General features: G+C 42.0%; 1 protein-coding gene and 1 long non-coding RNA gene across 3 annotated transcripts in view; one reads left to right on the top strand and one right to left on the bottom strand.

Annotated features, from left to right (window-relative positions):
• The window catches only part of LOC137915889 (uncharacterized), a 36303-nt gene that overhangs the window by 5906 nt on the left and 7279 nt on the right, over nt 1-23118 (top strand). The window lies entirely within an intron of this gene.
• The window catches only part of LOC137915888 (metabotropic glutamate receptor 4-like), a 68844-nt gene continuing 52524 nt past the window's right edge, over nt 6799-23118 (bottom strand). The window contains exons 7-10 of the mRNA XM_068759007.1: nt 17633-17769; nt 15576-16511; nt 8985-9231; nt 6799-6848 (exon numbers count right to left, since the gene is read on the bottom strand). Coding sequence (XP_068615108.1) covers nt 6799-6848; nt 8985-9231; nt 15576-16511; nt 17633-17769 — 1370 coding nt within the window. The remainder of the gene's footprint in view (nt 6849-8984; nt 9232-15575; nt 16512-17632; nt 17770-23118) is intronic.

Here is a 23118-nt window from a genome sequence, read left to right as displayed (position 1 = left end):
TCCATTAGTAGCCTTGTGTTGAAGGCAGAGGTAAAACTGACTCGCATTGCCAAAGGGTGGGGGGGGCATTTCTGTTCTAAATGTTCTAAGGCTTCATCCAGGGGAAACTAACACAAATGTTTTTTATGCTACTGTAACCATTTGTCATTTAAATGAGTTAATGGAGGTGAAGCTAATTGTACAGTGGCTATGTTATTATAAAGTGAGTTAGCTTTTGCAAACATTACTTCATAATTTTCCTGTAAAGTAGCGCTGGGATGGATGAAATGATTTGTTTTGTTGTTTTGTTAGGAGACTGTGTTCACAATCCAGTTTGTTAGTGAGCAAGATTCAAATCAATTTTTGATAAAACTTGGTTGGAGGGTGGCTGCCCGGTGGCGCAGTGGTAAGCGCTGTTACCTCACAGTAAGGGGGTGGGTTCAAATCCAACTTGTGGCCTTTCTGTGAGGAGTTTGCATGTTCTCCTCGTGTCTGCGTGGATTCTCTCCAGGTTCTCCGGCTTCCTCCTAACACTGACAAACATTAATGGTTATGATATCTTGAAGTTTTAGTGAAACACATTTCAAAACATTCAGTATTCTTCTGGGGGGGGGGGGGCATGTCAGTCTTATATAGCTATTTCTCATTGTTCCCTTTACTTCACTCCAGTCCAGCAAAATAACTTCTGCAGGGATGAATCCCATTCATAACTAAGGCTATTATCTGTAGGTCCCTATTGCTGTTTGTTTACACTGAATGGCATCCACCTTCCTTTATGGAAGATATTAGATAACTGATGCACACATTTAGTTATTTTACCCCGAAATAGAAAAGCTGATTTAATGGTTTCAAACCTTAGAAATAGCCAATAAGGTAACATTTCAAAAGTCACCTGTATTTGTGGGGACTTTCACTTTCCATCATAACCACCATTTATTGTCTCGTATGGATGTTCCAACCCCAACTTATCTGACTGTATCCAACAAAAAAGGCACTGTAGAGTCTCAGTAATACATAAAACAGTGTGTACAATCAGCCAAACTTAGACTGACGGCTTGAACGCACCTATCAGACATTATATTACATTCACATGTCTTCAGTGGGAGGAGGTGGGAGTGGGGTGAGGTGTCCCCCCGAGGTCGGAGGATAATACTCTAAATATTGGGTTACTGTTGACTGCAGTGGAAAAGTCATCCACTTGTCACACTGTGTGAGCCACAGCGCTGCACTCGTTTTCAAGTCCTCAAGCGAAAAGCACATAGAAAAGAAGAAAGAATTTAACATAAATATAAAAAATCTGCCACATCCAGGGCTCCGGCAGACGAGTCCCCCTGGAGAAAATGACTCCGACACATCGCACAAATGGAATATTGGTAGTTCAGCCAAGAATAAAAGACGCAGGAAGCTGCATCACTCGCAGCGTCGATACTTTTACTGGAGCTCACAAGTCCTCCATAATACCTTGTTAAGAGTGTGTGGGCATCGTGTTACCAGTTTGCAGTGCATGCACTTAGCATAATTGAATGGGGAGGTGGGCAGGATAAGCTTTGGCTTCAGCCTACTCCTTTTCAGACTTTTTTTTATTTAGTTTTTGTTATTTTTTAAACATTGTATTTTGTAAATGTCAGCTGTCTGTCTGAATATAAACAATGTATGAACCATAATTGTTTCCTGGCTTCAACTTCTCTCAGCCTCGATAGTAAACTCTGGCAGAGCCACTGTTGGATTTCCGAATGCCAGACATTTCAGAGTAAGTCTTGCGATGTTTTTGGCTGTTGTTGCTGTGCAACATGACGAATTAATAGTAATATTAAAAACATTTTCAAAGAGAAAAGCACTCGGAGCGCAGGCCCCCGCAAAAGCCAAAATAATGGCCCTACATTTATTTTATCTATATTCTTAGATTCTTTAACCATGAAAACAAACCTTGCCCATTTTCGCCGGAACATTACCACCAAAAATAAACTTTATGCAGGGAAAATGCTGAAGAGCGTGAACGGGCAGAACGCAGACACGGGGACGCACGCACATCCTGTGCATGTTTTCCCCGCTTGAAATACTGGTCTAGAGCGTTCGGCTCTCGGGTGAAGTTCTTCTCCATCTGAATAAGAACTTTCATCGAGGGGAAATATCACATACATTTCCAAGGAGAATGTCAGTATTACTCTTCTGTTTCGCCCACCCGTGTGCGTAGATTATGATTCATGATCCACCTTATGAGGTTCATTCATTTCACCACCCAAAATGAAGGCGCCCCTTCCTCTTGTGCTTGTCGTTTGTCAGCTTCAAGGACTCATGATTGTACTGAAACAAAAGCGGAAGGAGGCTCTCTGAAGAGCTGACGACAAGAACGGTGAATTAGCCAAGCACCTGTCTCATCTTTAGCCCTTTAACCGGACCTGAAAGTGGAGATTCGTGTTAATTTAATTGTTTTTAATTTAAAATTGACCAATGTTGAAGGTGATTATGATTATGCACTCAGTCAAATGCAGCCTCGTGGGTAGTACGGGTAGTGCAGTTAGTAAAAGCTAACGCAGCATTGCCAGTCTCTCGCTTGCCCGGATAAATGCAGAGGGTTGCGGCAGGAATGAAAACGTTGCCAAAAATTGAACATGCAAATCTACAGTTTATACACTCATACTCAGACAGAAACATGTACACCGAGTCAAAAACAATAAGAACATTGTTTTCACAGTATGTTGAGTAGTCACCCCGTGACATACACAACCATAGCCACACAGGTGATCAGTTGCCTCGTCTTAAAACATATTTAATTTGAACAGCCCAATCACTCCAATACAATTATAGCTTTTTTGGCAAATGATTAATTTGTTAGGAGACAAACATTCCCTCACAGTTCACAATCATTTCAAGTTGATCATAATCTGCCTCGAAAAGAAAAGGCTGATTCACTATTGATCATCATTCATGGGTGGACAGACGAAAGTATTACAAGCTTAATCAAAGCAAGTGTTGCTCTGTGTTGGCTCCAGTTGTTAAATGCGAGGGCTCTAATTTGGAAGGATGGGCTGTTTATCTCACTGGAAACTTGAAGTCCATTAAAAACATGGAGCTGTTTCCTGCCTTGCATCATGTTCTCTGTGAGCAGACGTATTCGATATGAACTCACATCCTGTTTGTGGCCAGAGATCCTTCTCTGCCTAGAAAAGAAGAGTGCTTTTTTTAGCCTATATGCATCACATTTATGACAGTGTCATCCACAGTGTCACTACAGGGAGGGGTTTGAATGGCTCGCAATAAATCATGCTTTTGAGCAGCACTTCAGGGATCAAGTTCACCTCTATCTAGACTTGGCCTAGTTGTACGTCTACACAAAGTCCTTTCAAGCAGAACCCCTTGTGGCACAAGACAAAAGTGGCTTTTGATTCATTGATTAGTTTTTCATTTCATTTGTGATGCGCACGATGCAATTATGATTGAACTACAGTTCCCATTTACCATTGTTCACATTACTGGCTTCATTTATTTGACAGTGAAATATGACAATGTTATCTAATCCCTGTGTTGAATAAAGTCAACTGGACTTGTAGGAAATGCTTGAAGACATTTCCCCTCTCATCCAAGTCACTTCTTAAGTTCTGAATGGCCAATGGAGAGTTCCACGCTTTTAATGTAGTGGGCGTGGTCGATACCGATGTCATAATAGAGATATGTTGAAACCCAAACATGATGGCTTCACCTATGGGCTGTAAGCTCCTGCCCGAGGGAGAGTGGACTCGTTTGAAAGCCGTTCGGATGGTGGTTGAGTCCTCATTTCAATATTTGTCATTTGTGATACAGGCAGGCAGGAACGGGTGGAGGAAAGTATCAGCTGTGTGCTGTGTGATAGGAGAGTGTCAGAGAGGTGAGGCGTGGCATGAACAGAGATAAGTAGAGTCCAGGCTGATGGGAGATGAGTTGCAGGTGATGACACTGGAAAGACCTCATTTTAGGAGATTAATGCGTGTAAAAATACAGATCCTCTGCCCGCTGTGACACAGAATAGGGCTTTATTTATTATATTATATCTACATTTCATGACAGATTTTCTTGAATCTTACTTCACAAACACCTTGATGGCGCTTACATTGTATTTCCATCCATCCATCTCCTCTGCATCCACTCATCCGCCTTGTGGGTCACGGGCCATGCGAGAGCCTATCGGCGCGGTGCATCCTGGATGAGAGGCCATGCAGCTCATCGCAGGGTCACTTGACAAGAAAAGACAAACAAGGGGCCATGCTGGAATATATGTTTGCATTTAATTTGATTAAAATAAGTTGCTGAACATGGATGGAGGAATGCACTTTATTTTTCTGAGTAGCTCTGCTTTGCATTCGGGGGAAATGGCGTGCAGGGACACAGCATAATCAAATGCATTAATACTGTATGTATCATTTGAGTTTAACTCAAGTTCACCTGTCTGTGGTTTGAACTCTTTACACCACAAAGCCGTCCAAAGGCTACTGTTCTGTAAGTCTACGTGTAAGGTACAATTATGGAATAAAGTGTGTACTTACCATCCAACTCCCCCCTCTTCTCCCTCCTCCTTTTTCCATTGTAATTACCTTGATTTTGGTGTTTTTCGATGGCCAGAACAGATTAAATTGTTTTTAGTATTTTATATGAAACTGTATTTGAGTTACGAGCTCGGTCCTGGAAGGAATTATACTCGTATTACAAGTACACCAGTGTAAACCTGCTTAGATGAAGCCGGCATTATGGCTGTTCTCTTTGAGGCTGCACGGTCACTGAACAATCATAAGAAAGGCACAAAGAAGATAGATGCTGAGCGCTCCTTGCATACACAGGACTTGTATTTAAGTAGGAGCTAACCATTCATTTCAAATAATTTCACGTTTCCCTCCAACAAGTCTCTGCCCTTTCAGTGCTGTTATCAGAGGAATTGTGGCAGCATATTATTCAGTGGATGGTAGCTATTGTCTTTTTTTTTTCAGGGCGGACAAACTGAATTTTAATCGGCATTATTAGCTTAAATCAGGCATAAAAAAAATCATACCGAAATGCTGCCAATCGTTTAAGTTAAGATAATGTATCTTTATTAGTGCATCATTCTGTTTCTCCCATTCCGGCACAGAGTAAAAATAAACCTGTCGGAGTGAACTGCTCTCACCTTCACATGATTAAACAGACGTCTGACAATAGATACTGAAGTTTGAAAACATTTTTAATAGAAATAAAGATTTTGTGTAAAAAATAAAAATAAAATAAACATGCTTCACATACTTCATTTCATGAGGTTTTACAAATACATAGTCAGAATAACCAGGCACTGTATCTTTTTTGTACATTTCCCCCCCGATTTTAACGATATGCCAGGACATGAGCAGACAGTCTATTTTATAACGTACATTTACTTACCATTTAATTTGGTCGGCACTCACATTTTAGTCTGCAACACAAATGGTGTCGAAAGAAATACAGAGAAAGAGAGAGAGAGAGAGAGGCATGAGAAGCAGCATTGAAGTTACGACACAAATGGATGTTCGTAGCGCTTCCATACTGCAGGAAGCTGATCTGCTCAGCTAGAGGTGACTGACTGAGATGTTCCTGCAATTCGATTTATCTTTATTGAAAAACCTTACATGCTTCATCGTCTGAGTATAGAGATGGATTTTCTATACATCATGTCACATATACTGCACAATCCTCGCAAGGGCACACTTCATTTTAATTCCCTCCTAATGGATCTGTACGACTTAAATTTGCCCTTTCACGAGGTGTGACCATGAGAATAGCTGGTTGCAGTGATGGATGGTGGTGGGGGTCATCCCTGGATGACAGCTTACAATAAAGATCTCCTGGCAAGAACACTGATTTTTGCTTTTAGATTTTGTTTTTAAACACACGCCACTGTTTAAAAGCACATACAGGTATGCAGAGGGCAGTGACAGCCTTAGGCATGGTGATAAAGGTCATGGCCTCACTTAAGCACAGATAAATAATCACTCACCAGACCTGCACCATCTGAGAACAGTTTTTAACACACTATAGGCTCGGAGCCAAACAATTTGAACAACGCTGCAACAGAGTTTAAATGCATTCGAAATATATATATATATTATATATATATTTATTTATTTATTCATTTTTTTAAAACAACACATCACAGGATGTTGAAACTGGCATGCGCAAAATCGGCAGAAACCATCTTATACATGTAGCCATTCTTTTAACAGAGGAAAAATAAAAATAAAAAGCACATGGAGGATTGTTGCATTGTCGTTGATCGCCGTTTCCAGTCCTTTGACTCATGAGCCCAGAAAAGGTTGAGAAATGAAAAGAAAACAAAGCTACTCTTGGAAATCCACGCTGTTTTCATGTCTTTTTGATGCTTGTGAATCCCTTTTGACGCCTTAAAGGCTTCAGAATTAATTTTAGAACACCTGAACATTTTGTTGATTTTGTTTCAGTTTCTGTCGGCACTGCTCAGGATGATAGAAAAGTCTGTTAAAGAGGATGCAAACAGGGAAAAGGAACGCTCCGTCCTTCATTCTCCAGGCCTCTGCCATGCAAATATTTTTCTGTGTGTGTGTGTGTGTGTGTCGGGGGGTGTATTCTTTGGAGGCAGAAAAAAGACTGAATCACTTGCACTGTTATTTGCTCTGCTCCTCTCTTTTGTCCATCCCTCTCGTCCCTGCCCATCGTGTCACATCTTTGGGTAATTCTTTGATCTCCACCCCAATAATGCACATCCTTTTTCTTTGTTTTGTTTTTCTTGTGTGAAATCCCACTGGGTGTTTCTCCTTCATCACGGTAAAAATCCTGAAGTTAAAAAAACCCAACAACTTCTGTCCTTTAGATTGCATGGTTACTGTAGCTGATGTATGTTTGCTTTGTGGAGAAACCTGGAAAAGAAGAAAGAGGAGATTGTGCATCAAATATTCAGAGTAAACTATTGTAAGGATGAACTGAGGAGGACGAGGGTATTTGGCCAGGGTATCTTGATGCAAGACAAAATGCCACATAATGGCTGAACGTTCGTGTGTTCTTTGGTTGCCATGGCGCAGTGAGTCTTAAATACCAGTATTTAAACCATTGGCTATATTTCTGCCCTCCATATATTACCAGGGCCAGATGGTAGCGACAGTAAATCCTGCAGCCACCAAATCGCCTCATTTCCCTTCAGCTAGCAGGCCTCAACTTTGATGTTGTTTCCCGTGTTTGCAGATTCGCTGAGGTGGAGCAGATAAATCCTGACATGTCGCCACCAGATCTCGGCAGTTATGAGAACTGGCCCAGACAGGCATTTTTCAATTTCATCAAGCCGTATATCCACAGTGGCAATGACAATGACGAATGGTGCTTATTCAAATAGGCCTGCACTGTGCGGCCTCTGCAAATGGTAATCCCATCAAGAGAAACTGCTGCTGGCTATCAAATTCTGTGTCTTTGCCTTCTTGCCACTTATCGTAACAAAATCCCAGATTAACCTTCGACAGAAATCTTACAGCAAAACCTGATGTAACGCTGCACTGTGTGTTTACATTGAGCCATGCTGATAAGACGGGCTGTAAAGTGTGCCGCGGTCAACCCTCAGTTTAGAGAGATGCCAGTGTTAAACGGGAACACAATGCCGCTGCAATGGCTGCATTTGTCATCACATTTAGCGTGGAAATAAATCAGAAGCACAGCTTGGAAACGTGCGACAACAGACTCGGTTCCTTGTTAGTGCCGGTTCGGATTGAGTGGCAGTATCTGCGGTGACAGATGTGACAGATTAAAACCGAGCAATTGCTGTCTGGATGTCACATAAGTCATTTCTGCTGACTCAGTTGCTGAAGTCATTATTTAGCTCGCTTGTATAAATCTGGATTTTTTTTTCTTTCTGTTATCGTACAGCGATGAGGAGCTGGGAGGTGCGAGAGTCAGATGTCTCCTGATTCATTCATGTGTTTGAACTCGGGCCTCCACCAACGCCCTTCGGGATTGATATCGTGACGGTTACTTTGAATAATTCCACAGCATGTCAGTAACCTGTGAAAAGGTGTCCACCAAAGTTTCCTTAAAATTTAGAATGTGTTTTTTTTAACTCAAAGATTAAGGTCACACAATTGTAAAAGAGTAAAACATTGTGCATGTGAAAAACGACCTTATTATTTCAAGTTGAAGTATGACATGAATATATCATTCACTTTTTAACTCTGAGTGCTACTCATGTCTGAAGACATTTTTTTTGAAACCCAAACATTCACTTCCAAACCACGTCGTTGAAATCTGCCTCTCTCCAACGGCCAATAACGCCGGAAAAAAATGGATGGAAAACACTTTCTTTTCCTGATGATAATATTTAATTTTGGTGTGTGCATAGTCATAGTAAAGAATATTTTGTGTGGCTTGGAAAATTGGGGAAAATGCGCAAAAACTGGGCCACTTGGCATATAGCTGAGCTGAAAACGGCCGGCACTCAGTTAAAAAAGTTTTTCTCCATATCTTCAAATCTATATTCTACATGTCAACATACATGCTCCATGTTTGAATATTGATGAGGAACAGATTACTGTCTTGACTTTTTCCAATCCTGTGCTTTACATGGACAGATATTATCATGATTTTGTTTTTAACAGTGCTGGGATGCAAATAAATAACGAGTGCAGCAGTCAAATGCTCGTTGAGATGTCAAATGAAGTTCACATCTCTGGAGGTAGACATTTTGCTGAAGTGCAACTGTAGTTGTATTGTCAAACTGCAGAGTGTGCATCGCCGAGTGGCCTCAGCCTGCCCACGCACATAATTGTAATCTATGTAAATGGTTGCTTCTGAGACAGGAACACAAACAACACCCCTCACCCACGTCAACACATTTACCTGAGTTAATAATATGCCACACATCTGTTAATGAGAAAGCCTTCTCTCTCTGTTTCTGACCTCTGCATTGTTATGCTTAGTTTTGCAGACTGTGAAGGACAAAATCTGCAAGAGAAAACCAAAATGTGTTTTTTTGCATCAGCGGTTAGTTAGTGCATTAGCATTGGCATACTCACTTTGTGTTTCAAGGCTTTCGCACAGCTCGGTCTTGGCTTCTCCGTTGGGTCTGAGCCCGGCCTTGGGGTTGAACTTGTTGGACATGGTGGTGGCAGTAACAACGGCCTTGAGGCTGCGCGTGCGCTTTGGCACGTTCTGCTCGGGGTGGAAGAGGACCACGTATACCTTCGGCATGTAGAGCAGCCCGAGAGACACTGATGCACTCAGGCTCACCGAGATGGTCAGAGTGGTTGTTTGGATGTACAGCTGCAGGAACACGAAAACAGTTCAACCCATTATTTGGCACAGACTCGGGCAGATTTCTATATATGGGTGCAGATTGAATAGTAACTGACAACCTATGTTTCATTTGAACTGGAGCACCCAGTGACCTGCGTGGGGTCCGAGTTGTCAGTTGTACTGTAAGCTTTGAAAAAAGTTAATGCAACTGAAATGTGTTCAAAATTAGTGTATCATCTGCTTTTACATCTCTGCCATTCCAGCCAAGGCCACCTTGTTCGTTCAATATCCTGCCATTCCAGTTTTTTTGCAGACCGGTCACATCAACCTGAACACCGATGTCCTAACACCCATCGAATGCATCCTATTCTGATCCACAATGAGGGAACCGATAAAAGACAAAATGAAACTTGCGGAAAATCTTTCCACATGGTCAAATTGTTTGAATCATGGGGGGGGGGGGGGGGGCTCCGAGGATCATTCAGGCTCATTCTGTTCTGTTTTAATTGTTTCAAAAGCTGCAGCAAATTAATGAGTCATCGTCGCTGAGGCGTTAAAGAGGGGGAAAGCACGTGTAATTCCAGGACATTACTGCTGCGATTGCTCGTCTGGCTGGCTGAGAGGAATTAACTTGTCAGTTGTGTTACAGATGTTCTAATTAAAGGGACGTCCATTCAGATATTATGGCATCCTCTGCAGCAGGAGGTCCGTGCCTTTCCTGGAGCCACTGAGAAGCTGTGGGCGTCAGCAGCAGATTAAAGAAGGTCAAACATTTGGATATTAAAGCAGCGCTTTGTGATCCCTCACCACCACTAAAACCTCATCTTAGATGCTTCAGTGAGAACTGATCACATGCTCAGGAGAGACAGAAATTCAAGATATGTTCAAATTACCCAGCAGTAGTTTCTAAATTATCACGTGTTTTATTTTATTTTTATTTTTTATTTTTTATGTGGGTGACTATTGTCTCGTGACGACTCCGCGCTTCTGGCGGATTACGGAGCTTCTCACCCGATCTCTAAGGGAGAGTCCAGCCAGCCTACGGAGGAAGCTCGTTTCAGCAGCTTGTACCTGCGACCTTGTTCTTTCGGTCAATACCCAAAGCTTGTGACCACAGGTGAGGGTAGGAACGGAGATCAACCGGTAAATGGCGAGCTTTGCCTTTCGGCTCAGAGATGGCATGCATGACACAGGGACACACGCACGCACGTGCACGTTCCCCCTGCTTGACGTCAAACCGAGAGGGATTTCTTCCAGATGTGTTTGAGGAGGTGATTACAGACCTACGCAAACTACGAAGGACTGACTGGATGGTTTATTTAGCTGTGTTTGGGTTGATAAGGACCCAAAATCACCATTATAGTGTAGAAACATGGGAAAAGTGAGTTTTTCATAATATGGGACCTTTAAGCATAACCACTGACTAACCAGTGACCAGCTCTCGGCTTGGTTCGCTGTTGCCTCAGGCACAAACTGTCAAAACCAACCGTCAAAACCAAACCGTTACTCAAAAGAGCAGATTCTTTCAATCAAGAATAAGAAAGCCATCCATGTGTTCAGTTAATTTACCATCAATCATTTGACTTCCAAATGATATCAAGCTCGTTTTTGCCAATTGTGTGCTGCAATTTATTATTTCCAAAAGACATTATTGACACAGTAAAATTCCATTTGAATTCAATGCTAAGGTATGGTTACATTAATACTTTATGGATCTTTTTTTCTCTGCAGAAATTCACTCGAATTGAACTAAAACAAAACCTAGAAATCTCCAACATGAAGAGCTCCGCTTCACAAAGCAACTGAGCCTTTGCTTAGAAATGAAGGCCTGTGTTCAGTGTCAGCCCAATGCCAATGTTCAATCCATTAATTTGTTTCCTCCGGATTGCAGTGCACCTGAGTATGCACCGCCCGCAGCACATAAAATGACTGTGTGCCTCACACACCTATCATCACACTGCCATTAGCAAATCTTGCTTCAGGCAAAACATAAGGAGGCGGCATGTGGCAGTCTGAGCTATTAACTAAATGCGATGAAAACAATCTATCAGTGCGTGTGCAGTGTGACCAAGAGCACAAGTAAAGAGTGGAAAGTAAAGCCTGGAGAAGGAGCGACACAACTGGATGAGACTGCCTGTGATAACTGGTAGCATAAGATCCATATGGTGTTGAATGAATGTGGTTTATTTTCAACTAGAGATTCCGGAGTGCTTCTCAAACTATCTAATTCAGTTCAGCTGAATGATTCCCACTCTTCACTAATCTGCTGTGTGATTTCTCAGCATGCGGTGGAATTGTTCAGCAGAGGCGCTTGCTGCATGAGAATTTGCTATAATTGCTCTCTAATTAAGCTAATAAACAAATAGAAGGCCTAGGTGGACTTTATAACTTGCTTTGCGGGAGAATGCCATTTATAAAGGTCATAATTTTTTTATTAGCTTCACGGCCTGTTCATCCCTTATTGGAACACCCCGAGGTCAATAGCCGAGACCCGGAGGACAACTGTGCTGCAGGTTTGCTGAATGCAACGGCTGCTTTCTGAAGACTAGGATGACGCCCGTTGCTTTGCAGCGTCTATCTTCATTCTGCATTATTGGGTCTGCGGGACATTCATGTGAATAAGGCTATCTTTGTATTGCAAAGAGACTAAGAGGTAAACAGAAAAGAACCAGGGGTGATAACAACAGGTAGCAGGAAACATCATCAGCAACAGTAATGAAGGCACTCCGGTCTGACACCTGGTCTTGTTGAACTTATTGATGCAATGCTTGTCTGCCTAGAGTGCTTGGTGATGCCCATAGGTTGGCCTCTATTGCGAAGGCTAAGTGAAGATGAACTGTAAGCCCACCAAGACCGAGGTTGGTTCACCTGAAGGACAAGACACCCAGACACAATCTGAATGGTGTAGTATGTTTAGTCCAGTGCAGTGAGGACTGACATGTGGGAGACAAAACAACCCCTCCACCACAACACAGGAGATCAAATGCCTCAAGGCGGCACGCAGCACTCCATCTGCACCTGAAGCACAAGGGCTATTATTTTAAAGATAGCATTGTACACATCCGAGCCAAGTTAGCCCGATGGTTGGAGGGAGGGGTTCGAGAAGCCATCTGTGTCAAACTTGAACACCATTCCTCAGCAGAGGCCTGCAACATCAGCTGTCCTCCACATAATACTATTATAAAAGATCTCATAACTAGCTGAAGGATTATCCTCCCAAGGAATGTTGATTGTGCGACAACAACCAATCTCCCTTATCCTTCCATTAAGCCTAACCTCCCCTTAGAAAACAAAATCCACATAACACAGAAAAACAAAACTTTAATGCACAAAATATAATCCATGAATTAACTATCACATCTTAATTGTGTAGGTACAAATCAACTAACAAAATGTTTGAATGATCGGGTATCATATGTGCTGCCTGGCTGTGAAGCTCATCTCCTCAGCCTGTCCGCGTAAAAACTGGCTGCAGATGTGGCTCATGATATGCTGGACTGCACAGAGCTCCAAACAGAACAAGTGCTGTGTGGTCTTTCTGACATCTTGATGTAATCCTCAGGTGTTTTCAAATGTTCACACAGATCAGTCGTACTGCTGTGAAAAGGTGTGTCCAGTTTGTAGAGCGTACAGAGTACCACATTGTAAAATACTTCCACGCTTCAGATGTTGGAGGGTGAGTTTTTTTATTTTTTTGCTGAAGCTTGTTGTTTAGTGTCAGGATCCGAGTGTTTGTTTGCTTTTGTTTTTCTCCCCTTGGTGTGTGACTCCGCTAGACCCTGCACACCACTCCACCTGACCCAGCCTCACTCCGTTCTGCCGACTCGCCTGGATAACCTCTGGACACCTCAAGACTTTTAATTAATAAACCCTTTTGTTTTGTTTTTTTACTACACGCCATTCTGGGTCCAGATCTCAGTTCTTCATGACATTTAATTAATTAATTAATTAATCTTCTTGACCGCTTTTCCGTTACCGGGTCACGCTGGAGCCTATCCCAGCGGTCAATGGCATAATTTGCCTAGTTTGCATGTTTTTGGTGGTGGGAGGAAGCCAGATAACCTTGCTCAGCTCGTTCATGCTTTAATCCATGGTTGTGCTGCTGTAGACCAAACGCAGCCGTCTAGGTGAGGAGAAGTTAACAGCGCTCATTGAATTTAGTTTCATTTTCGTTTTCAGAGGCGTTTCTGACAGAGCGGTTTGAGACAGAAAAGAGGGCCGCTGTCCTGCAGCATCTGTTTGCTATTTTGACCAGATACTGTCCATATAAGTGTCTGGGAACTGCGTTAACTTGTGGAAAAGGAGTATAAGGTGGGATCTTTAAGAATATTTGAAACATGGGTCTGTTGGTGACAAAAGATCAACATGGACTGTCAAAGAAACAGCAAGTACAGCAACAGCCACATGCTTTGTGGACCCAAGGAGCCTCCTCACTCACTTCTGTATCGTCTGAAAACACTATACCAGCATGTAAGGGAAATAGTTAAGAACAAAAAAGTATGTATACTGCACACTCAGAAGCCATTTTAGGATATAAAAGGAATATAATTATTCTCAAATGAGTAAAGACAAAAATGTAGGACATTCCCCTGAAGCAAGTTTTCATTATGTTCCATTTTGTGTCTTACCTTAACAAAACTCAGGGCGATGCAAGAAGTTTAACCAAATGGTAAAAGTTGAATTATCTCACAGCTATTTATGAGCACAGAATTCTACTTTATAAAAATATGAATAAGTTATTAATACGATATGCTTGGTCTGAGAAACGATGTCTTATGAAAGTGAAATCTTACTGGGTTTGTAAGTTAATTACATTAGCGATATTCAGGTAGGAAACAGGAAAGTAGGTCTAACCCTTTATCACCTCTGTTTTTCTATTCAAGCCCTGTTCACCCTCTCTGAGGTTATATAATGCTCTTTTATCTTCAGAGAGAGGAGATGGAACAATAAAACAGAGAACTGACTGATATCCAGGGCTGCTGTTTACATGCGACTTACGATCTGCAACACTCACTAAAAATATTATGGGCTGCTTTTTTTATTCCGGCCTGCGCTCCCCGTGTGATGGACGAGAATATATATCGTGAAGATTGTTGAAATTTCACTCCGTTTACCTGAAGGCATTTCAGTAAACCTAACCATACATGTAGCATGTATTTATTTCAGCAGGGCTCTGGTTATTGTTCTCAGCGTTGCTCAGCTTTAGCATGAGTCCAATTCAGTTTGTACTTTGCAGTGTTAACGCAGCATGCAGAATATTAAAATAAGTTATTGTACTGTCGGTCACGTTGTGCATTATTAATGCGATTCAACTGGCTGCAGCCATATGTAGATTTTAGTCTACGGGAATTACTGTGGTGTGCTCAGCACGACAAAATGCACGCACTCAGTCTCTCAAGAATGTTTCTCCAGAAAGGTAAGTACCACAGCCAGTTTTCCAGTCCTGCATTTTGATGCATTATTTAGTTTTATCGGCGAGACGAAGGCGATACGGATTCATTTGTTGCATTTGTCAGACCCATGCTGGCACCGCTGACAGTGTCCACGTCTCTGTCATCTCTTGTAGCTGCTGAGCTTTTGTTACACTGCCAAAAGACCGCTTTCAATTCGATCTACATATTTCTACTGCGCGATACCCTTTTGGCTTCATGCCTGGGTTGTCTCCACTCTATATGAGTTCCAAGTTCATCGTCCAAATCCAAATCCCTCTGGGATCTCGCTTGACCTGTGGCCTCCCAGTGCTCCAAGTGGATGCGACCCAGGTCCTTAGTTCATGAGGTCAGGCACATCGATTCGATTGGTTTGGTTTGTATGCTGTCTGTAGGATTAGTAGAGGATACATTTGCAAAATGCCGCGACCCGGCCCTGGATAAGAGGATGAAAATGGATGCACATTTGCAAAATGTACTTCGCAGTTTGCTAATTTATTTGAAATAGGAGATTTTCACACAACCTCTCCCTTTCGATCGGCTTTACCTCTGAAATTGCTCAAGTTATGAAATAAAGACAGAGGGACAATAATGCAAGAAGAAGAATTGTACTTTAAAACTACCAAAATATTAGTTTTAAATGACTCCTTTAGAAAATAATTTCATGAATAATGGTGCAAAACTAAGTGACAAAATATCATTATTATACATATACAATATATTGTTGAATTATGAATTTATACGTAAATAGAGGTGTGGCTACTACATACTAATGCATGTTATTCTGCCCAGTAGCAGCTAACTACGGTTGTGCAGTAAATATACTGAAGATTGAAGAGTAACTTCTGCTGAAATGCAGTTTGTATAAAGTATAATAATATAAAACACTGTTGTACTTCATTAATAGCATTAAACCGTTCTGATTAGTAGTCGTGTTCTTACCTTTTCCGTGGACTGTGAAGTGCCAAAGAAGATTGGGATGAATGCTAGCCAAATGATGCAGGTGGTGTACATGGTAAAGCCAATGGGCTTGGCCTCGTTGAAAGTCTCCGGCACCCCTCTGGTCTTTATAGCGTAGACTGTACAGGTGACCATGAGCAGCATGCTGTAGCCCAGCAGGCAAATCAGAGACAGGTCAGAGATGTCACACTTGAGCACGCCCCGTGCCATGGTCGGGCTCGATGTCCTCTGGTCTTCATAGTCGATGATGGCCTTGGAAGGATCGACGCCAAACCAGATGCACACACCGAGCAGCTGCACTGAAGCCAGTGTGAACGTAATAGCTAGCTGTGAGGCTGGGGAAATGAACCTGGGTGCACTGACTGACATGGTGCCCTGCTCAAAGATCCGATAGATACGGTTGGTTTTGGTGAGCAGGGCGGCATAACTTATGCTCATGCCCAGACCCAAGAAAATCCTCCGGAGGGAACAGATGCCCACGTCCGGGGCGGAAATCATCAGGAACGTTGTGGCATAGCACAGGAAGATACCAGTCAGCAGCACGTAGCTCAGCTCCCGGCCCGATGCCTTCACAATGGGGGTGTCATTGTGACGGATGAAAGTGACCACCACAAACACGGTGGCCATGATGCCGATGACCGCAATGAGCACAGGGATGACTGCCCACGGAGCGCTCCACTCCAGCTTGACAATCGGGATTGGAACGCAGCCTGTGTGGTTCACGTTGGGTCGCAGGTCAAAGCGACACATCTTGCAAGTGTAGGTGTCGGCCTGGTACTGATATCCGTCGCAGCGCTCGCAGTGCCAGCAGCAAGGGATGCCCTTCACGATCTTCTTGCGCTCGCCAGGCCGACAGGGCTGACTGCAGATTGAAGAAGGGATTTGCCAAGCGCTGCCAGGCCATTGCATCAAACTGACCTGAGAGGGAGGCAGGGGGACACAGATAAACGTGAACACACGCACACACACACACGCGGTAGTGTCGAGAAAACCGAGAAGATATTTATAGATGACTAAACTCAATTTGTCCTCCAAAACGGTGGCATTTAGAGGAGGGGGGTTGGGGGTGGGGATGATTTATTGACCCAGGAGGCTCCCTGGCACAAGACACGATCTAAACAGTGGTCATTTGCTGTGTGGTTGTTTGAACCCCGCATGAAATACAATTATGTTTCCTTCCATGCCACTTGTTTTTTTGTTTTTTTTGGGGGGGGGGGATCAGGATGGAAATGGCCAAACATGGGTTCAAATAAAAGCATTCCTCACAAATTCAGGAGCAGTGGGACGGTGGGTCCAGAGAGAGAAAAGGGAAAACCCATCAATAAGCTCTTTTTTTTTGTTTTTGTTTTGTTTCCTTGGCAAAATAGTTGTTTGTGTTTGAGTATGGCAGCTTTGATTGTGAATTTTCCGTTTTAACGGGCACATTCATTTGTAAAGATAAATTGAATTCCTAATTTCAAACAGTCCTGTTGTCTTTGTTGTGTCCTTTATCAACTTTATTCAATTACGGCAGTGCATGCAAAGCTTTTACAGCGTTCTGTAAATGAGCATTTAATTAAGAACTCAAAGAACACTAATTAAATACAGCCGCCTTTACAAGTCATGTTCCACAGTAGGTGCCCATCACAGAGTTGTTTTTCTTCTTCCACACGCATTATTAGAAGATGTGAAGAAGGCAGAACTCTTTTCAAGCTGCGTTCAAATCGTACTCTCTTTTGCATGCCTCCACTTCGTCTAATATTCTGCTATAATTTAATATTTCAACACAGCCTCTGCTCCGTATTGGTTTCTGGAAATCAGCAATACCATCTGGAGGGATGATATTAAGTAGATCTGTCCTTTCTTTTCGTCACAGTCCACACCTGCTAATCATTAAAAGTGCCTTCTAGATATTTGTGACAACTTTGAAGATGGAACCATGATTAGGGAGGTGCAGAGGGATACTTTCAATGCAACCCAAGTGCAACGCGTGCAGGATGAATGGTGTCAAGCCTTCTGAAGAGCATCTGTGGGCATAAAATAAAAAAGGCTGCACTCACATTGAGATAAAGCTGATCCGTCCAGTGGCCAATTATTTTGTATTCGGCCGTCCGGTTTCTGATCTGATATTGGTAGATCTCGTAGCGTCCGGGGGCATCGCCGTTTTCATTGAAGAGCACTGGGTTGCCAGCTATGCCTAAATGAGATAACAATGATCATTATCATGGCTGTCGCACACAGTTAGTAAGTAATATTAACTGTAATAAACAAAACAGTCACTTTATTTTGTGCACTTATTTCTTCTGATTTATCTCTCATTACAGAAACAGCTATTCAGGGCCCACCACAGACCAACAATAAAAAAACGAATGTATTTACAATATATATATATATAAAAAGTATTTTCAACTCATTCCAACTAATTTTGTGTCTGATACTAAACTGGCCAGAACCCATTCCTCTAATTTCAGCAGTCAGCAATTCAAATAAGTTTTATATGCGGATATAAAATGGTGACAAAACAGTAACTAGAGCCTATTATAACAACTTAAATGTAGTGAATCATTCATTTTTATGTTCTTAAATTATTATTTTTATAATGTTAACTGTTGAATCACTTTATTGGGTTCTTCCTTAGCCCACGTCCAACCATTCTATCAAGTATAATCAAATCCAATAAATTAAGTTGCTTATGATCTCTCAATGTTAAAGTAGGTTTTTTTAAAAATATTACGATTGTAGTTTTTTTTCTGGATCTTTTCTGTCATTTTCATCCAGGTCTCATGAAAATGCACCTTGTGAGCTAACAAATATAAAAACACAGTTAATAATGATCAGAACCTTCTTGGAGGTAGCAACAGATAGTGACAGCATCCTGTATAGATTTGTTGCCTAAACATGAAGACCGATCAGTGATAATGTCCGGCTGGCACCAGTTCCATCTGCATTCATGTCTCCATTATGGACGGAATTAATGCACTCAAGGTTTCGTCTTGTGATGCTGGTAGTTGCTACTCTGAGGGAAACAGAAAGCTGCAGCAGCACTTGGAAATGCTCGGAGGTTTCTATTTTATGTGAGGCAGAAAAGCAATGCGGCTCCTGTACCACCCCCTTATACCCTCTGATAACCAGCATGAATATAAATACATGCGGACCACGGCTACGGTCTTTCATACACTTAAGATATGTTACATTTTCAGGCTGATCTGCTTATTATGGTCTTAGTGACAAAGTGACTTTGAACACCAAGAGGCAGACAACAGAATCCCCCCTGACATGTGTCCCCCCCATTCACCGTATAAGTTGCCCATTCAAGATGATCATTCTGATAAAAAAGATAAAGATAATGCATATGAGGCCTTTTAAGAAAAGTGTTTCCTCATTCAGATCCCCAATGGGAACTAGTTGAGCCTTACTTCTGATCCAGCGATCCATTTAATCAGCGTGGAATGCACAAAGGATCACCCTGGAGGGAGAACGAATGAGGCAACTTCATGTCAAATTGCTTTTCACATCAACCCCTACAGCAAACCTTCGAAAATAACGAAAGCCGAAAGCCTTTGTCTTTTTTTTTTTATGCCTGATTTATCAAGTCCCCCCCAAAATACGCCCCCCCCCCCAAGTTAAGAACAAAAGCTAAATGTGGCCAATTGCAGATGGATTTCTGCCGATGAGGATTTTTCTTGCTCTTTGTTTTGGAGCTGCTGGATGCATCACTGTAATCCTCATTTGGACCAGTCTGCCCTGTTCGATTTTTGCATTACCATTTTACTCATCTTTGCCTTTGACAATGCCGCCCACATTTCAAAGCAGTTCCTGATCTAGGAAGGATTACAGTGAATTTACAAAGCAGAGAAGACGCATTGTGCTTACGTAAACATATCAAACTCATTGTCTATGACAGGCAAGGGCAAACTGCGGCCCATGTGGGCCAGCTTTTTAATCCGGCCTGCCGAACTTGTCCAAATTATATCATTAAATTAAATTGTATGCAACCTCATTAATTTTACCTTTTCCCTTTAATGCTACCTGTAAAAATCCAAGTCCTTTCATGTAATTGCTTTTACATGTCATTTATATTAGTTCACAGAAACACTCCATCCATCTGTTCTGGCCCCTCATTAAGAGTGAAGAGTGTAATGCATCTGGGGGAAGTGTGGTCAATATTCGCCTGCAGATGAGGATTAGCCTGTCATGGCAAAAACTCCTTGTGTAAACAGTCCTTGCACTAGTCAGGAGCATAATGAGTTCCACAGAGGCATCTGCCAAAGCTGCAACATGGGGGGGGCTGAGGCCACACACACGTGCACCACAGGCTACATGCTTCCTCGTCAATTTGTGTGCTCTCAAACAAGCAGCAGGGTCAAAGGGTGCTTGTAATTAGATAGAATATTTCCCTTCTGCTGGTCCTTCTCATCTCCATCACTCACACACACATTAAATTTAGCATCATCCTTAATACAACATGTGCTTGTTCTGCTTGGATGCACAACTGGGACACCTTCCTGAATGGCAGCACAGCTCTACACCAATCATTAACCCTCAACAACCATGAATCTATTTCACTCTTAATGTGTGTGTGTGTATTTTCCCTGCCAATGTCACTGATATTAGCACAATTCTTTAAACAAATGTTCCTGCTATCAAGTGGTCTGTAAGTGTGTTTTGCATGCTTTAAAATATTCTGACACATCTGTCAGAAGGTTTTAGTGAATAGCAATGAAGTGTGTGGATTGTGCGGCTACACAAAAATGATGTGCGGAGTTTGTATGTTCTCCCTGTGTTCACATGGATTTTCTCCGGGTTCTCCGGTTTCCTCCCACCTCCAAAAACAACATGCAATTTAGGTGAATTGATTACTCCAAATTGTCCGAAGTGTGTGTGAATGACACTCAAGATGCCAAACCCAAGGTGCCAGTCTCGTTCCACTCTGGAAATGTGTGAGCCCCTAAATGTGGAGAAGGAGGCGAGAGAATCAGTCTGCAGTTCATTACCTCTGCAGAGGAGGGCATGTTTTCGCCTGCATTGGTTTGTCTGCCTGTTTGTTTGTTAGCTAGATAACCTGAAAAGTTCCAGACGGATCTTGATTAAATTTTCAAGAAATGTTGGGAATCTTACCAGGAATGGCTGATTACATTTTGGTGATGATCCAGAAGAGATCCTGGATCACTTTGAAATCTTCTGTAAAATTGCAGTCAATGGAGCTTCAAAATTAGTTCCTCAATATCCCGGTTGATTGTTGACGGATGTTTATGGAATTTTACATGTCCTGTAAGGTGGGGGCCTCTATCTCACCACCGAATTTCATCTGGATTGGCTCCAGAATGAGGTCAGGTATAAATATGACATTTTACCTCGAGGTAAACCAGCGCCGGTAAAAACATAACCTCCTCGCCAGAGGTAAAGATGGACTGGAGATGTCTGATTATTTTTGTCCATCTCTGACTCCTGCTGTCGGAGCCAAAAATAAGCTCACAAAAAGATTGCGATTTGGGATAAACAACAAGCTACAACTTCACCAATCTGTGTGGGAAATATGACCGCATAAAATGTGAAGCCTCTAACGCATTCCCAAACTGGCAAAATACAAATATATCCAAGCCAATCAATCAATCAATCAATCAATCAGATTGCTTCTCATGTTTTCTAAAAGGTTATCCGTTATCAGCTGCCGTATTGAGCCCTCTGTTGGGACCCGGACAGGCCACTGATACATCATAGATGAATAGTTCTCTGAATGTGCCCAGGGCACAGCCAGCATGTTTTAAGAGCCGCTTTGCTCTTTGTCATCTGAGTTTCATTGGATACGAAACCTAACACACATTGCATTGGGTACGGTTATGGTGTGACTGGACACCTGAGAGCTGTGTAATTCTGCAGAGGAAGACATTGAATTAATTCAATTGAAAACTGCTGACAATGAACAGAATTCTGCAACAACAGATTCTCACCAGCTCAGCCTCCAGAATGATTCATCGCAACAAGCAATATGAAATTCTGTTAACAGAAAAGGGATGACTGCTTTCTGTGTTTACTGTTAGGTAACACACTAACGGAACAACAATGAGAGAGAATCATGTTAAAATAGCATTTTGTTGTACCTTTATCAGCAAGGCTTTCTACTTATTTAGTCTCACATGAATAAACCATCAGAGGGTGAGATTTCCCTTCCCTCAAAAGCATTTACGTCTTCCGTTATGTTAAAGTTTGCAAAGAGAGTCTTTGATGACATTCAGTCAATGAAAACAAGTGAATATGACATTGAAAAATTAGTTGAAGGAGCAGACAGCATTCAATTAAATATTTTATCTGTACACACTGACCTCATACCTCTCTATCCGATTATTCACTGTTTAGAAATACATGTCGCTATTTCCCCTCTCTTCCCTGTAGCGCTCTCTCTGTCTGTCTCTCTCTCAGTCTGCAGGTCCTTCAGTCCGTGGTGCTGCAGAACCTGGACCTGTGGCTGATGACCCTATCGCTAGCATTAGCATTTATAGTTTAATATAGCAGCTCTTTAGTCAGTGGTTCGCTCAGGTATAGATGTTTTTTTTTTTTAATGTTTCACCATTCAGCACAGAAATATAAACATTCTGACTCGGTGGTTTGTATCGGTGGTTACCAATATTATGTTTCTAATTTCTACTCACAGAGAACTGCAGACATGCTCTATGTTCAAAATGCATTTATCCAGAGAAAATTACTTTAATTCCATGTCCTTGTTTTACATATTGAACTTGATTTATTGATACGGTATTACCTTCACCCGTGTGTGACCCCTGGCCATTTTTTTCCACTTGAAGGGTCATGGATGCAACATTTTTGAAGGCAACACAAGTGTTAAATTGATGACTGTACATTTAGTCATGCTGACGATATATTACTGTGGCATCTTTATGACTACTTGAGTCCTTCAAACTAAAAAGGAGAGAAGATATAACGTAAAGTAGGCCTACGTCTGTTTAACTATAAAGGTTTGTACGGGCCTAGAGATTGGTCCGAGCTTTCTGCAACGTCTACAAGGCTACAAAGAATAATGAGCATGATGAAATGAGTAATGCTTTATGTGCCAGAACATTGCAGGTACAATTGTCTGCCTCTGAGGGAAAAGAGCACCAAATGAACTGTCCCTGATGGGTGGCACAATAATAGTCAATAATAGTTTAGGGCAGGGTCTCTGAAGATGCAGACAGGTTGGTCAGACGGTCGGTGAGATGGCTGATTTTATTTCTGCAGGAAAATCCAAATGTTCATATCCAAATCTCGAGATTTTTGAAAGGAGGTTGGGCTGAGAGGACATTTTACATTTTAGAGTGATTCAGGATTCCTTTGTGTGTTTTCTTCAACATTGCAGGATGAAGTAGAAGTAAAGTGCATTATTATTCCCTGCATAATGAACTGAATCCTGCAAACAAGGACTCAGGAAGAGCGTCAACAAGTACAAAGTTGCAGAAGAAGATTAGAATCCAAATATGGAAACAGAAATATGTTCTCAAGCGCAGGTCATATTTAATTAACTTGTTACTGTTTCTAATTTCCTCTTGAT

This window comes from Brachionichthys hirsutus, unplaced genomic scaffold (genome assembly GCF_040956055.1).
Source record: "Brachionichthys hirsutus isolate HB-005 unplaced genomic scaffold, CSIRO-AGI_Bhir_v1 contig_1441, whole genome shotgun sequence".
NCBI classification, from domain to species: Eukaryota; Metazoa; Chordata; class Actinopteri; order Lophiiformes; family Brachionichthyidae; genus Brachionichthys; species Brachionichthys hirsutus.
The sequence above is the reverse complement of the archived record's forward strand: the minus strand, read 5'-3'. Positions and strand labels throughout refer to the sequence as shown.